Raw genomic sequence first — 17354 nt, 5'->3', positions numbered from 1 at the left:
ATATACGATCTCAGTCTCTTTTTAAAAGTATTTTTATTGAATGATATGACTCGTTTGTATAGGCAGATCAAAAGTAAATTAATGGATATTCAAAACATTTTTAGAATAATTATATTTTAAGTAAGATAATTTTAAAAATAAATAAAAAAACTCAAGAGCATTTGGATAAAATCATATAGATTTCTTTCAATTTATTCAAAAAAAATATATTTGAATTTAATCTTAGACACACATTAGAGTTAAGATTTTTAGGAAGAGTTTGCCATTTATTATAATCATACAAAGCTTGAAGAATTAGTCTCGATAATAATGTGAAGAGGATATCTGATTTATAAAAAAAAAAATCTAAAATTGTCATTTGTGTTCAAATGAATGAGATTAAGAATATGTATTATTATATAAAGTGATTAATTGTAGGTTACTTTTAAATATGTCTATTTTTTTTCTTTTTTTTTTTAAACTTATCAATTCATAAGTATAACGATTTATTTACAACAATATATTTTAAAAATACAAATAAATATTAGAAATGTTATTGTCATAAATCAAATCATACACATATCTATTTAATTTTTTATATTATATTTAATAACTTTGTATATAAATAAAAGATAATTGTATAAATCTTTGCCGTGTTGTCAAATTATGATTGGTTATTATTATTATTACAAAATAATACTCTCTCTGGTCTCATTTATAAGAAAAGATTTTCTTTTTAGATACATTGAATAAATAATGTATTTGGACAACATACTATCTAGATACATTGAATATTCAATATATCTAAAGAGAGAATATTTTCTTATAAATGAGACCGGAGGTAGTATTACATTTTGACATTGCATATATTTTAACCTTTAAATATATTTGACATTTTCCTTTTATAAAATAAATGAATATAGTTAATTAACATATATAAAAATTGTAATAAATGTATCAAATAATTTGATAATAGTAAACTTTTATTTATTGACAAAATAGAAACAAAGAGGTATTAATATTCAAGAGCAAGGAATTATTGTGTTTCAAGAAGGCCACAAAGTACGCGACACATATATGCTTTATGCCATAACCAATGTTTTAGTGCAATCCTGTACGATGTAGCAATCTAGTAAACAAAATGTTTCTTTAACTATTCCATGTGTCCATCAAGCATACTTTTTATTAAACACATCAAGCATACTTTTAAGTAGATATCAATTATGTAAATGATTTTTCATAGATAAAATTATGCCAGGATAAGATAATGCATTTGAGATGATTGAGCAAAAGTGATTAAACGAGTACAAAAGACAAATTTTACAGAAAATAAAATTGACGTGTCATCTGCTCTACTTCCTATTTTCTCTCTCCCATCCCATTTGTTTTTATAAATTGTAAGTTTATTTCATAATTGTCGAATAATTTGAAGTCTATTTATAAGTTGATATTAGATCATTCTCTACATAATATTGGAATAATTGGATTTTCAAGATAGATGAGAAAGAAGATAAGAGAAAAGTGAGTTTGAGAATGAGAGAAAAATTATATTTTAAAATTTGTGAAGTTGTTAAAATTGTTAAGTGTGTAAAAGTATACAATGTCACGTCTATTTATAGGCGATCAAGGCTCAGACCCAAAATATACAACCCAGGTCCAAAACAAACAAAGTTATATTTTGGTTTCGACACAACAGCTATATGTAATATTCGACTATGTCGTATACAACTGACTTCTACTACTTCGACTAGATCGAACACGCCTATGTCAAATACAAAATTTTCTATAAACCAATGAATTACAATTAACACACCACCTGATTCATGTTCTCGAGACTTCTCATCCCAATGTTTTTCTTTAACTCATCGAACATGACTTTCTTCAGGGTTTGGTGAGTATATCACCTAGTTGTCATTCTATCTTGCAATGCTCAAGTTCAAGCTTCCCTTTATTTACTTGATCCTTAAGAAAATGATATCTTCTCTCTATGTGTTTACTTCGAACATGATACATAGGATGACTGGCTAGGTCGATAGTTGGCTTGTTATATACAAATAACTTCAATTTCTTAGGTTCCATGATCTTAAACTCTCCAGGCAACATCTCTATTCATGTTGATTAACATGTTGCATATGATGGAGCCACGCACTTAGCTTTACATGATGTCGAAGCCACAATACTTTGCTTCCTTGAGCTCCAAGAGATTGGAGTGTCTTCGATCATGAATATGTAGCCTTCAGTATTCTTCTTTTCGTCTTGATCTCCACTAAAATATGAATTAGTGTAGTGACATACCTCTGCATTTGTGTTGGTTTTGTTTTGTCTTGGCATCAACATGACATGATCATCCACACCCTTTATGTATCTTAGCACCCTCATCACTGAAATGAGATGACATTCTCGGGGTTTCTCCATGAATCTGCTTAAATATCCGGCACTTTGATAAACGTATGACCTTGTGTTGCAAAGATACCTCAAGGATCCAATGATTTGTTTGTACAGTGTTGCACTTACAAACTCATCATTTGTATCCTTCTTCAACTTTGTTCTAGTTTTTAATGGAGCGGATGCTTCATTACAGTTACTCATCTTGAACCTCTTCAAGATATCTTGAGCATACTTCTTCTAATGCAATAACACTCCTTCAATTGTATCTTTGAATTTCATCCCTAAGAAATATGGCAATTTCCCTAGGTCGGATATTTCAAACTCCTACATCAGCTTCGACTTGACTCTTCTTATCCTTGATTCATATGTACCTATGATCAATAAATCATTTACATACAAGTATAAAATAATTTGGCTGACTCAGTCTGCATCATTGACATACACTTATTATTCAAAGACAAGCTCCCAACTTCCTTTCCTTATGCTTGGCAATTTCACCATCTGGCCTTCGTTTCAACTTCTAGACCCACTTCACATCAATTGGCTTCTTATTATATCTTTTGACAAGCTCCCAAGTCTTTTTTTTCTCGAATTCCATGAGTTTTTCTTTCATGGTTGCCAACCAATTTGAATCATTCACGACTTGATCCAAATTGATTAGTTCTATGTTAGCCATCATCATCACTTCTTCTATTAAGTCACCATCTGCATCGAATGATTAATATGGGAGTCTCTTATATCCAAATAGCCTTGTTAAATCAGTTATCGTTCGAATCGATCTTTTTACATTATGCTTAGATGGTTCTTTATATCGATTGGTTGTGGCTTTAGTTTGTTGGTCTTCTTCAAACACAATTGTGATTGTATCTGACTCTTGTCAAACTGACCCATGACTCCAGTACCTCTATTTCCTTTCATCCATTAAAACTTCTATATTGATCACTAGTTTATCATTTTTTGGTGAATACAACTAGTATGCACTAGTCGAATGATAACTTATGAGCACCATGGTCTTACTTTGATCATATAACCTCTTCCTCAATTGTTCAGGAACATTCTTAAAACACATTGATCCAAAAACTCTAAGATGACTGACATTTGGCTTATGTCCTATCCAAGTCTCATAAGGTGTCTTCTTGACTATCTTCTTCGTTGGACATCTTTTCTCAGTTTCTTTAACTTGCTTCAACTTTGTTTCTCGACATGCAATTTAAACTTCTTGAACTATGTGAATACCTCACTCTTCCTTTTAATAGGGTATATTCATATATATCTTTGAATTCATCTATGAAAGTTAGGAAATAGAAGTTACCTCCATTCGACCTTACTTTAAAAGGTCCACACACATCATAGTGAACTAGCTCCATCTTTTCCTTCGACCTCATAAGCAAGTCATGCTTGAATGTTTTTCTAGCCTACTTTGCTCTACATCATTTCTCATACACGTGACTTGGTTCCTTCACCTGAAGTAAGCCGTACACCATCTTCTTCGTGTTGAGCATACATAAATTTCTGAATTTTAGATGTCCATGCTTGTGATGACATAGTTAAATCTTATCTTCTTCTATAGTCAAAGCAATACCTTTGTGATCAGCCGTGTTGATCTCTATTTTGAAGGTCTTTTGTCTGCCAATGGTGTTTTCAGAATTAACCTTTCATCATCATACACCTTAATTTACTTATTTTCTAGCTTTATGTTATACCCTTTAAAAAGTAATTAATTTGTGCTTATCAAGTTGCTTGTCATAGAAGGTACATGCAACACATAAATGATAGTGGTTTTTAAACCATACTTTCTAACCATAAATATGTTTCATTTTCCACATGATGTGATGTTCATGACATCTACAAACTTGATTACTTTCTTAACTAATTCATTTAACTTAGTGAACCAGGTTTTATTTCCAGTCATGTGGTTGTTGCATCCTAAATCTAGGTACCACATGTTGGTTTGCTCATTGTTCGACTCAGTGTTGGCCATGAGTAGCACATCATCAAAATTACTATCTCCATCATGTGTATATTGTGCTTCATCATTATCTTTTGCTCTTACTTTTTTCTTTCTTCGACAGGCTCTAGCATAATGACCAAATTATTTACAGTTGTAACATTACACCTCCTTCATGTCAACTTTCTTCCCCGAATACTTGCTTCCCATGCCTTTCTTAGTTGAATCCTTATGCACATTAGGATCCATACATTTGTTTCCTCTTCAATAATCTTCTCGAACACACTAGGATCCATACATTTGTGAGTTAAGAATAGATATTTTCCATCTTTCTTTATTTGATCCTTATGCACAGTTTTCTGAACATCATCTGCATTCGCTTCTAATGTCGGTACTTCACCATTCACGATTTTCGACACATCTTGAAATCTGAATATGACCTTCATTTGTGCAACCCACATTTCGTAATTCTCACCTTTGAAAATTGGTAGATTTGCTAGAAATTGCGTTGGAGTTACTATTCTGTTTGCCATTACATATTCTCTCTAAATCGCAACCAACCTCTTATACTAATTTGTTGGAACAATTATGCTTTTCAAGAAAGATGAGGAAGAAGAAGACGAGAGAAAATAAAGTTTGAGAATGAGATAAAAACTATATTTAAAAGTTGTGAAGTTGTTAAAATTGTTAAGTGTGTAAAACTATAAAACGTTGTACCTATTTATAGGCGATCAAGGCCCAAGCCTAAAATATACAACTCAAGCCCAAAACATACAAAGTTATATTTTGACTTCAACACAACAACTATATGATGTATTGGACTATGTCAAATACATCTGACTCCTACTTCTTCGACTAGGTTGAACACACCTATGTCGAATACAGACTTTTCAATAAAATAATGAATTACAACTAACACATAACTCTCTATTCATGCAAAAAACTTAAGAGTTTTATCTCTTTTCTCTCTTTTATAAGCTTTGAGTATCATAAATCATTTCTCTCTTTCCTTTAAAAAAGTTGTGTTTTGAGAATTTCTCTTTTGAAAAGTATTAGTTTCATGAAGGTTCACATCTTTTAAGAAATTAACCTCTTCATAGTTACGTGTGATATTCGTATGGTGTAGTTCTAGAATGGTTCCTACATTGGATTTGTATATTGAAAATTTTGAGGACGTGTAAGACAGATCACTGTACATGATTTAAAATTTTAACCATTAAACTCGGATTAAATAAAATCTTATAAATTATTTGTTACACTTAAACTGTAAAAAAAAATAGAATTTTACTTATTAGTCATAGTTGAATCATGTCTAATCTACACCGAAAATTCAAAAAAACTTAAAAGATTGATTATTCATTGACAAAATAGAGACAAAGGTGTATTTATATTCAAGACAATAGAAGTAATGGATTTTTTTTATAAAATAACCATGTTATACTATAAAATCCTCAACTAAACCTATTTCACAACTAATTTCCTAAGTATCCATGTTTCAAATAAAAAAAATTGTGTTGCGGCATTGAGTAGCCAATTCAATTGACGAGATTGAAAAAGTAAGAGAAGTAGCCAATTGAATTGGCGACTGCACTATGTGTAACTAATCTAATTGGCGAGAGTATTGCAAAGTAAGAGCAATGGCCAATTCAATTGACTCTTGTTTGTTGCAGATTTTTTATAGTATAAATAGTGTGCCTTCCACCATATATTTGACACTTGTTCTCATTTTCTCCTTAATCTTGTCTTCACTTGTTCTAAAATGCTTTCAAAAAGAAATGGGCATGTTTGTTTTTCGAGAACCAAGCCTCCGATGAAGATGAGTTTTTGGAGCATCGGGAGTTTAGAGAAATTTGAGAGAAACTTGAAGCTTTGGTTAGAATGAGAGATTAATGATGGTGAAAGAAAAAGAAATATCGAGATACTTGTTTCGTACATCTCTATTGCAGATGAAAATAATATATCCAATGTATGCGAGTACGATTTAAAGATGACAAAGATGTTAGGAATATGACGTATGCACCAGATGATATTGTTCTGATTGTTGTAATAATTCATTTTAATATTATTTTTAATATTAAATGTATGCGATAATAATGTATTTGTTAACCATTTACTAATCTAATTTATTTCTCCTCTACAATTTATTTAGAGGTCATATATGCGTCTGGAACATCATCATGAAATCAACAAAGAAAATGCAACTGTTTGGACTACAACAACACTGATTATGAGGTTCACCATCGTGGAGATGCACCATAGTGACCGTGTGAAACTGCAGTTCGACATGCATCAATAAATTCCATATCCCTTGAAGTGCCTCAGACAATGGCATAAATTTAAAATTAACGAACAATGAGCCTTTGACGATTGAAAAGACTTCGCTAAAGCTGAGTGTAGTCAATGGATGAGTCGTCTTCAACGAGTCTTAACCGATGTTGTCATGTGAATCGACTCTAAACCAACAAATAATTATATGTATTTGTATAAATCGGTTACAAACTTACAATTGAGTTTTTCTCCGAAGATAGGTATTTATACGACCCACACCAAACCAGTTACACATAATAAGCTTCAACATCTAACCTCAAACAAAATTACCAAACCACTTACACACAACACCATACCCAACAAAATTACCAACCCACAAACACTCAAACCCACAATCAATATATGCCACACACCTAACCACAAAACCAAGGGCATACACCATACCACCAACAACAATATGATTATTATCAAAACACCCAACAAATATATGTCGGCTACACATCCTCATACCATAGCCAAAACACCCAAGAAACACATGATACCAACACTTCCTACCATAGCCAAAACACCCTAACATCACAATACTAAAACATCTAACAAACATATGGCTATCAAACATCACAACGACCATTTATTTCTTTCCCCAACGATGCATTCACACCAATGTTGTCATTCAATCGACCATGTCACACACCAATAGCCCCATCAACCCAAATAACACAACTCGACTACTACAACATGAACAACAAACTCAATTACGATAGCGTGTCATCACATACACCAGGCTACGTAAAGTTACAAGAGCTTACTAGGAAATCAAGTGATAGTGATGTTATAGGGACCCCCGTTTCAAATACCTAGGGTGAATCAACAGATAGCCAGTTGAATTGGTTACTACTCTTACATTTGGAATGTTGTGTCGATTAGATTGATTATATACAGTGGAGTTTCCAATTCAATTGACTACTCCTCTTATTTTATAAAGGATGATATCGTTAATTCAACTAACTACTCTGCAACACAATTTTTTAGTTTGAAACATTCATACTTTGAAAATTAGTTGGGAAAAATAATTATTTGAGGATTTTTATCATAGAACATGGTTATTTTAAATAAAAAATCGAAGTATTATGTTTCAAAAAGCTCACACTTACCCGACACATATATGCCTATGACATCATTAATGTTTTAGTGCAATCTAGTACTATGAAACAATCCAATAAAAGAAAATGATTTTTATAACGATTCCATGCGCTCATCAAATACTTTTGGTTAGCTAGCAAGTATATAAGTGTCATTAAGATCGTGAATTGAAATGATTGATTAAACAAAAGTGATTAACCTAGTACAAAAAGACAAATTTTAAATTAGCATCAAGATTAGTCCCTACTTTGTTTTTTATAGTGGGATTGGCTTGGTAAATTTTTTATTGATGGCAATTTGAAATGAAAAAAATTGTTTTATCATATATTAATGACTATTAAGATAAAGTATTAGTCTTGATCAAGTTGTAATCATTTATCTTTTTACTATCAAATACGTGATTGCACCAATTGTTTGTATGTGTCGGCGGTGTAGACCCAATCAGCTCTAGCTATAAGGAAAAAAGAAGTTAGCAGTGATAGTGATAATGATAATGAATAAAAGTAACTAGTTACGCATTGTTTCTATTGGATGAAACAAACAAGTTGATGCTTTTAGAGGTTTGTATATGGTTGAATGGTTGATGACAATGAGAATTAGGTAAGCTTTCCACGTTTGCGCACAACCATGCTTACATAAATCATTCATTCTGAATGAAGATTTTTGAATAATTCCATTCCATTTTATAAATCGGGGTTTTGTTTTGTGTCTTTTAAAATCTCTTCTATTTATAAAGATTATAAAGAGTAATGCTACTCTTACACCCAATTCCTACACCCAATATTTACACCAAACACTGTTCACCGTATTTATACGGTGAACAGTATTTTTAAAATAAAATAATAATATTTATAAAAAATATTTTTTATTTTTAAAATTACGGACGACACTGTTCATATACAAACGTGCATTAACCAAGTTCAATATTGCATTAACCAAATTTTTACACTGTATTAACCAAGTTTGATGACTGTTAAAAATTATTTTTAATACCTGGATGTTGCATTAACCAACTTCATTATTGTATTAACCAAATTTTTACACTGCATTAACCAAATTTGAATAATGTTATTCTCACACCCATGAACAGTACTTTACAGTAGTCACCAAATTTGGTTAATACAATGTAAATTGTTGGTTAATGAAGTTATAAAGTTGGTTAATGACACAAATTTAAAAAAAATAAAAAATTATTTATTGTTATAATAATATTTTACTGTTCATAAAATATATATTTTTATTTAAAAAACACTATTCACCGTATAAATACGATGAATAGTGTTGGGTGTAAGTATTTGGTGTAGAAAGTGGTGTATGAATAGCATTACTCATTTATAAATGATATAAAAAATTGAATTTATTTGAAGATTTATTTGAAGACAATACAGAAATTAAAATATTTAAATAAAAATTATAATATTATTTATTACAGTTAAAAGGGTTGTTTTTTTTATTTTAGTGGATTTTAAAATATATTTTCATACGCATCTTATATACACTACATCTTTTCGTAACTGAGCCGCATTCTATTATAAAAAAAATAATATAAAAGTATACTTTCAAAATTTATTTGAAAGTATACTTCTGTTGGAGATTTATTAAAGAATTCTCTATAATTAATCACTATGAGTGTGTTTTAAAATAATTAAAAAATATACCATTGAAGTTTTGTATTTTGAATTTGAAAATAGACTACACTTCGTAAAGTGTTACAAAATTACAAAACAGTACAACCTTTAAAAATTATTGTTGTAGGCGAAACAATGCAACGTTTGAAGAGTGTTACTGTAGACAAGTGTATTGGAGTTTCAAAATTTTAAGAGTATTATTGGTGTCTCACTATAATATCTCTGAAGCGAGGGGTATTTTCGGATATGCATATCTGAATTAACCAATATCTCAAATTTTGGGAAGGGTTTTTTCGGAGATGCATCTCCGAAAAAATACTTGACACTCTAAATCGAACGTTTAAATTAGAAAATAAGTGTTTTCGGAGATGTATATCCGAAAACACCCAAAAATGGATGTTTTTGGAGATGCATCTCCTAATTTTGAAAATATTTGAAGAAAAAAAATACTTCGAAGATGCATCTCCGAAGCAGAGATATTTTGGAGTTTTCAGATGAAGTTATCCCTACAAATGATCTAAAAATATTGTCAAAGGTAATACCCCTCTTCAATCCAAATATCTATGTTTTGCTCTAAGAATAATGGGCTAATAAGTGAACTAAGGAGCTGGGAAACACATTAAATTAAGGGTAAAGATATGCTTACACTAATATTTACATTCACACTGTATTAATGTACACAATGTATACCAATTTTGTTTTTTATTAATTAATTTTATTTTAATTTCTGTGCAATCAACTTTTTTCTCTCCTGTGTTCTACGGTGTAGATACGATTGCAGTGTATGTATAGCACAATTCTAAATTAAAGACATTTTGAGTAGTGAGATTTAATAGAAGAAGTATTTAAATATTTTTCTTCATTTCTCTTGGAATCTTTTGTAGGTTGTGTTAAAAATGTCCATGGTAGAACTTAGGGATTGTTTTTGGTAAAAATGAGAAGATAATTTCTTGTAATATCAATATAACTCTTGTAATCAACTTTTAACGGTGGATCAAATAACTGTTTTCTCCTCCATACTTATATTATTTTGGATTAAATTTGGTAAGCAAATCTTGGTGTGTTTGTTCTTCTCTAACCTTTGTTTTTGCTTTGATTATTTGTGTGGTTGTTCTACATCAATGAGTTATTATTATTTATTATTGTATGAAGTTGTTTAAAGTGTTTTTGATTGCTATTAGCTCTACATACACTATTGTTTTTATTGGCCTGAACAAACCAACAGATATTATTTTATTCCAGCAATTTTTACATTACATTACAAACTTGGTATTTTCATGAAACCACATAGAAAAAAAAATATAATCACAAATGCATATCATTTCAACAACATAATACTTGTTCTTGAGGCTTACAAGTCAATTGATATCACCAATGAAGAATCACCTTTGTCAACAAAAAATGTCTTGGAAGTTACCTTTTCCAAGGTAACAACTTCCACATTGTACATTCCACTGAATCCTCTAAAGTTGAATTCTCCTTGTTCATCAACATGACCATGACTGCGAGATAGCCACTCTTGTTTAAGATCAATGAACCTTCTCCCGGCTTCATTGATTTCGCCTTCTGCATTAACCAAATGCGCATTGTCGCGGCTCATAAACAACTCCCAAAATCCCCATAGTATTACACCATCTACAGCCGGGTGCGCCATAGCTTCGCGTAACATAACTTCCAAATCGTCACCTCTAATATATTCATTAGTGGAAGATACGTCAAGTTCGGTAAACCAGATTGGTAGACCGATAGTAGCAAGTTTATCGAGCGCAGAACAAACAATAGGCCCGACAGGACTATCAATGTGGCCCTGAATTCCTATTCCCCCAACCGGGGCGCCTTGGTCTTGCAAATCAAGAATCTGTTGTATGTATTTTTCGGGAGATGAATTCGCGTCACATCCATCTTCGACGTGATAGTCATTCACAAATAGGTTAACAGATGGATCGACTTGGTGCGCAGTCTTGAACATGTTCGCCCGTATATCCTTACCTAGCCTGTCTTGATAAAATGAACCATGCAACATTTCATTGTTAACATCATAGTGCTTGAACTTGCCTTTGTAGCGAGTTAATAATCCGTTTAAGCGATTTTGAACAGCTGTCATTAAGTCATTTTTGTTAAGTGATTTGACCCATTGTTGAACATTGCCATCCACTTCCCAGAAGATACAATGCCCACGAATGTCGATCTTGTATTTCTGACACAAGTCTAACATGTCATCAGCATCCTTGTAGTTGAAGTTACCTTTTTGTGGCTCTGTCCAAAACCATTTCAACTCGTTTCCGAATACAGCCCAGTTAAAATGTTGCACAAAGAAGTCTACAAAATCTTCATTGTCGATATTTGTTCGGGTGATGCATGATCCAATTGGAAAATCGTTCTCTATTTGTTTAACTTTCACAAAGGTATAATCGCATGTGTCCACACCAGAAAATTTTAGCGTAACATCACGCTTACGAATCTGTAGAGCAGCGGGAGAAATGTTTTAAGTGAGAAATGTATAATTCTTATTAATGCATAATAGACACACAGATAAAATTAGACAGACAGATAGATAGATAGACAGACAGACAGATAGTACTAATTCTTAATATGCATATCTAAATTGAGAATTGTGTACGATGTAAAATAAACCGAAGATGTTATCATGTTACCTTGTCTGTTTGCTTCCTTAAATATCGAAACCTTGCTTGTCTATCAACAGGAAAAATTTGAAGTCCTGCAACCATTAAGTCGACACCAGAAACAGGACCTTGAATATAAACAAAAACATTAGATGGCTGTTTTTCAAGTCTAAATGAACCGCCGATTTCATGCCATCTGCTATCAGCCACTTCAGTTTGTCCTCCATTGACCCACTGGCCGTCAACACTAAGGGAAATACCGACATTCTGAGGGCCATGAGGTCCGGAACTAGTCCGGACCCAAGCAGATACTTGATAAGTTAAATATAGTTCCAATTTCTCAGTAATCGTCTGAGAAGGTCCCATCCATGTTTGTGTGCGGTTGGTTACAAGAATGTAGCGTCCGCTAAGGGATTCGTAAGGACCAAGAGAGTCTCTTGCCATTGGTGGAATCACACGCGGTGAACCAGTTCCAACGCTCAAAGTGCAGTTACCGAGAGGAGACCATCCATTCGTGCCATTATCCAGATTGCTGTTCTCGATTATGTTAACGCCGAAAGCAACATTCTGAAAAACAACAACAATCTTCAGTTGCTTGAAGCTTAAGTAATCTTCAGTTGCTTGAAGCTTAAGTAATCTTCAGTTGCAACCGTTAAAGTTTTAAAATTTCGCGTTTACAAAGCATGTGTAAAATGAAACTAAAGTAATCTGCATAAAATATGATGAAAGCATAACCTCGAAATCCGGGGGTGGCGAAGGTGGTGTTTTAGCAGCATGCTTTATAACCAAACTATTTAGAAGAATGTCGGTGCCTGCAGCAGGACCTTCAAAATAAACAATAACTTTTGAGGGAGAATCATTTAGAAGGAACTTTCCTTGCATTTGAGCCCAATCTTTATTTGTTGCCTGCACACTTTAGTAAACAAAAACTCGGCTCAGCAATTTAACGATACGCGAAGGGAGCATTCTAATATCAATCATTCATGATTTTGAAAGAGATACTAACTTGGCAATGCCTATATACTGCTCTCGAAGATCTGGTTTTTGAACATACAATGTAACACGTAGATCAGAAGTATTGACATTGTTCCCAAATATCCGAACTAAAGCAGTGACTTCATACGCAAGTTTGCGCTGCACTCGTCCAGTGATCTCTTGCTGAATTCCATTCCAGCTTTGCGTGCGCTCGGTTGCAGCTGCAAAGAATTTCCCGGATTTTGGAAGGATTTTTCCGTCTCCCATGGAATCGTGTAACGCAATCTTGCAGCCTCTTCCAGTCCAGTTATTCAGGCCATCCTCAAACTGAGGATTCAGTATGATGTTTTCGTCGTCAGTGGAAACACCTACCATGTTTGTTGTCTTTTGGATAATAGAAACGCATGCCTCAGAGTCTGAGAGGTTTCCAGCATCAACCTTCTCCGAGTTTTTCATATCTTCGCAACACACTTCTAAAGAAAATACAAGAATCAGCCACAAGACCTTCAATCAATATCCTGAAAAAATCAATTCATAATTAAACAATCATGACAAAAACAACATGCATGTCGAAAACATGTTTCTTACGGCTTAAGAAATAAACCTAGGAATGTACCTGAGTTATAGAGATTGCTTATGCTTCCGGGGAAAGCTGTTAACTTTGTTTGTGAAAAAGAAGGCCTACAACCTCTTCAACATATATAGACAATGTCTCATCAAAATTGTGAAGTGAAGGCTAAGAAAAATAGTGGGCCAACCAACAAGAGCACCATTGTTGAAAAGCCATTAGCTTTTCTCCCCAAAAATTTTCCTATGTCAGGATAAACTGTCCAAACAACATGGTCAAATTGATTAAAACCTGTTTTAAATAATCCAAACAAGACATAAACAAAGATGATTCCTTTGTATTTTAGCTTTTTCTCTCCTATTGCTTTGCATTGCAGATAAGATAAGCCAAGCTTGAATTAGAATGGAAGCCTAAAACTCACAGACTGAGGAAGAAAATGCTTTAAAATCTTAATAGTGATTTGAATGAAACTTTGATCACAAGTTTCACAAGAGTTGTGTGAATTAATTAATTTCTAATGCATGTGATAAAGTGGCAAACTTACTATAAATTCAATTTCCTTAGCACACAAAATCAAATTTAAAAACAACCCAAATGCTTGCACCTAATAACATCAAAATTCATACGGAACTCGTAATTGTTACATCACATTATCATTCAAGGAAAATAAAAATTAAGTAGCGAGGGTTACTTGACTTACAAGTTAGGTTACCAAATATAGTATATGTTAATGTGAGGCTTATGAATAACAATTATTTCTTTAATGGTGAAGGTTAGAAAGAATGAATAGCTGCATTTTACCTAAATGTTTGTGATCAAACACAAGACCAAACACTGTGGTGCAGTGACAGAGATCAAGGATTCGGCATTCCATGGTTTCAATGGATTATGTTTAAGAGGAAAGACACCAAACAGATTCTTTTTAACGTTTCTTAGGAGAAAACGCTCATTTCCAATATCTTTCGTTTCATGTTCTTGACATTCGTTTTTTTTTTAATATAGAAAAACAATTTAATTCCAAAATTAATGCTGTATTATGTTTAATATTTTTAAAAGATACTTTTGTATAGAAGTAATTTAAAGATTCGGTCACAACCCCGCATATAAAGAGACTATATGGTGGATACAGAAACAATATGTGAATCTATGTGATTGCAGTTATCAAGTTGATGATTTTACTGACAATCTACCTAGAGTTTTGATGACGACAATAACAATCAACCAATGACTGCTGAAGTCAGTGGCAATGGCTTTACTACTCTCTTATGATGGTGATTAAACTTGAAGACGTCTCAAACCTCATCTAGGAGACCCAAGATTCCATTTAAGTGTTTATATAACTGATGTATCTAGCAAAAGATATTGAAAGCCTCAGAGTTTTGAAAGAGATGAAGTGTGAAAATTTGTCTGGTCGTGTTTGTCTGCATGACTAGAGTTTTGTGAAAGTAGTAAAGTAATTCTTAAGATACTAATGCAACTCGCGCACACACATGCGCGCGCACTTAAATGCTCTTTTGAACCTCGTTTTTAACTATCAAAACTCTTTAAAATATTTTTAAGCCCGAACCAGTTGATCAGGAAACTGACAACTTCTTTTTGAAGCATATTTTGAACTACCCAACTAATATGGACCTTAAGTCAATTGATTGGAAGAAGTCAAATCAATTACATAATAGATTGTGACAGTATCTTGATGACCGATAACTTATCTCTATCCAGACTTCCCAAAATGGCCAAGATAATCAATTATTTAGGTCATTCAATTAATTTACACCTTAAGTCAATTGATTGGGCCATTAAAATTGCTCATTGATTGTTTTCTTTTTTAGTTTTCTTATCTTCTATATAAAGGATACTGAAGTTGCATGTCTCAAATACATTATAGAGGAGACCTCCATATGATTTTGTTGCTTGTCCCTTAAGCTTTACTTTAAATTTAGTTTTATATTTGAGTCTCCTCTTCAATAGGCCATATTTAAGGATCGAGTTTTGGATCAGTGTTTTAGAATACATAATTCAAATTATTTGCGTTTGAGTATAAATATTATGCTCTAAGTCAATTAGTCGAGTTTTTGGAACAAACACTATAATTGAGATTGATTTAAGTCATGTCAAAAGTACAATATCAAAAACATCTTTGAAAACTTGAGTTTTTGAGATTTTGGATGTGTGATTCAAATCACACATTCCCTTAAGTCGAATCAAACATGGAAGAAAAGAATCAAGAATTTTTGCAAGCGTATGAGTCGAATCAGTTTGCTCTTGATTTAAGTCATGCACTCAGTGAGTTGAATCACAGTTTGTACATGAGTCAAACCACATACCCTTCTTCATCCTCTGCCAAGTTTGAGTCGAATCATGACCAAGCCATTACTCAAATCATAGCATGTGCGAGTCAAATCATGCTTTACTCTTGACTCGAATCACATAAAAATTGATCCCTCTTTAAATGCTGATCTTATTCTGTAAGTATAAGAGTGCGCCTAAGAGGGGGTGAATTAGGACTTTGAAGATTTATCCAGTTTTAGAAACAAGTTGTTCTTATTTTTCTGGTTTGGTGCAAAAGTTTAGAAATGTGTTACTTTCTTTTCTGGTTATGATTTGTGAAAGCGATAAATGCGGAAAAGTAAAGAACACAATGATGTATACTGGTTCCCCTCACAGTCCAAGAGTACTCCAGTCCCCTTTCAACATGAAAGAGATTTTACTATTGTTTGTGACTTGTACAAGACCCACACAAACACCAAGAACAATCCTCTTAGATATTCACTAAGAGAACAATCCTCCCTTAATGACTCACTTGTTTCCAACAATCCTAGACAACAAGATTTCAACCACCAAGAATAATCCTCTTGGATTTACTAACTTGATTGTGAGAACAGTCCTCTCACTAATAAAAAACCCTTGCTTCCAACAATCCTGGATAGCAAGTTAATAATAACCAAAATCTGGAAATATATTTGAGTAATAAAATTGATGAATATGTATCAATCACCAAGATTGATCTTCCCTTCCAACAAGCAATTTATAAAGATATATTAGTGCTCAAGTGTTTATGAATGAGAAAAATTTTTCTGAAATAATATGAAGAATACATGTAGAAAAATTCTCAATAAAAGTTGAAGTATCAAAATACTTGATTTTGAAAATGAATGAATATAATGATCTTAATTGCAACGGAAGAGGTGATTTTTAATTTGAAATTTCATGTATTTATAAGTGCACAACACCTCTATAAAACATGGTAAATTTTGAGACATTTTCATGAAGATTTGCAATAGTTTAAAATAACAATGGTTCATGAAAAAAACATACTTTTAAATTCTGTTCAACACTTCTTAAGTCAGTAAAAACGGTCACTTGACTTAACAAGTTCATGTGGAAGTCTACAGGAAGAGTTAGAGTTATTTTCAATATTTAGACAGACCAACACTCAAAATACCGGCGGGATTGTGTGGAAATTACAGAAAACGGAAACTAAGGAGAAGGCTGTTGAGGCTGGAAAATTCAAGAAGTGATCTCGAGTAAAGATTTTGCATAGATTTCAGTTCGTGGAGCTGTGTACAAGTCAAGATCCAAAAAGAAAAGAAATTTAATTTTCAGTATTTACTTTTTGACCAAGTGATTGTACAAACTCTTGTAATATTGTAGCAAATCATATTGGAAGACTGAAAAATTTTTAATGGGCAATCATTAGAGATTAGATTAAGTACAAAGTAAGGATGTACATACAAAATCACTATAAATCCTGGTGTACTCTCTCTCTCTCTCTCTCTCTCTCTCTCTCTCTCTCTCACTTACTTACTCAATCACTCATTTAATTTTGTAGTTAA

At 32.5% G+C, this 17354-nt stretch overlaps 1 protein-coding gene across 2 annotated transcripts; it reads right to left on the bottom strand.

The window, feature by feature from the left end:
- Positions 1-10569: 10569 nt before the first annotated feature.
- On the bottom strand, positions 10570-14021 carry LOC131660789 (endo-1,4-beta-xylanase 1-like). Of its 2 annotated transcripts, none has more exons than XM_058930105.1 (5): positions 13570-14021; positions 12985-13471; positions 12714-12891; positions 12009-12545; positions 10570-11815 (listed from the first exon to the last, which is right to left on the bottom strand). In XM_058930105.1, the coding sequence occupies exons 2-5, from the start codon at positions 13407-13409 to the stop codon at positions 10706-10708; spliced, it is 2250 nt and encodes a 749-aa protein (XP_058786088.1). In that variant the 5' UTR covers positions 13410-13471; positions 13570-14021; the 3' UTR covers positions 10570-10705. The 2 variants fall into 2 exon arrangements, with proteins under 2 accessions (XP_058786088.1, XP_058786089.1); XM_058930106.1 differs by having other exon boundaries at positions 12985-13426.
- Between the last annotated feature and the right edge of the window lie 3333 nt (positions 14022-17354).

The sequence above is a fragment of the Vicia villosa genome, linkage group LG3 (genome assembly GCF_029867415.1).
Source record: "Vicia villosa cultivar HV-30 ecotype Madison, WI linkage group LG3, Vvil1.0, whole genome shotgun sequence".
In the NCBI taxonomy this organism is placed as follows: domain Eukaryota; kingdom Viridiplantae; phylum Streptophyta; class Magnoliopsida; order Fabales; family Fabaceae; genus Vicia; species Vicia villosa.
The sequence above is the reverse complement of the archived record's forward strand: the minus strand, read 5'-3'. Positions and strand labels throughout refer to the sequence as shown.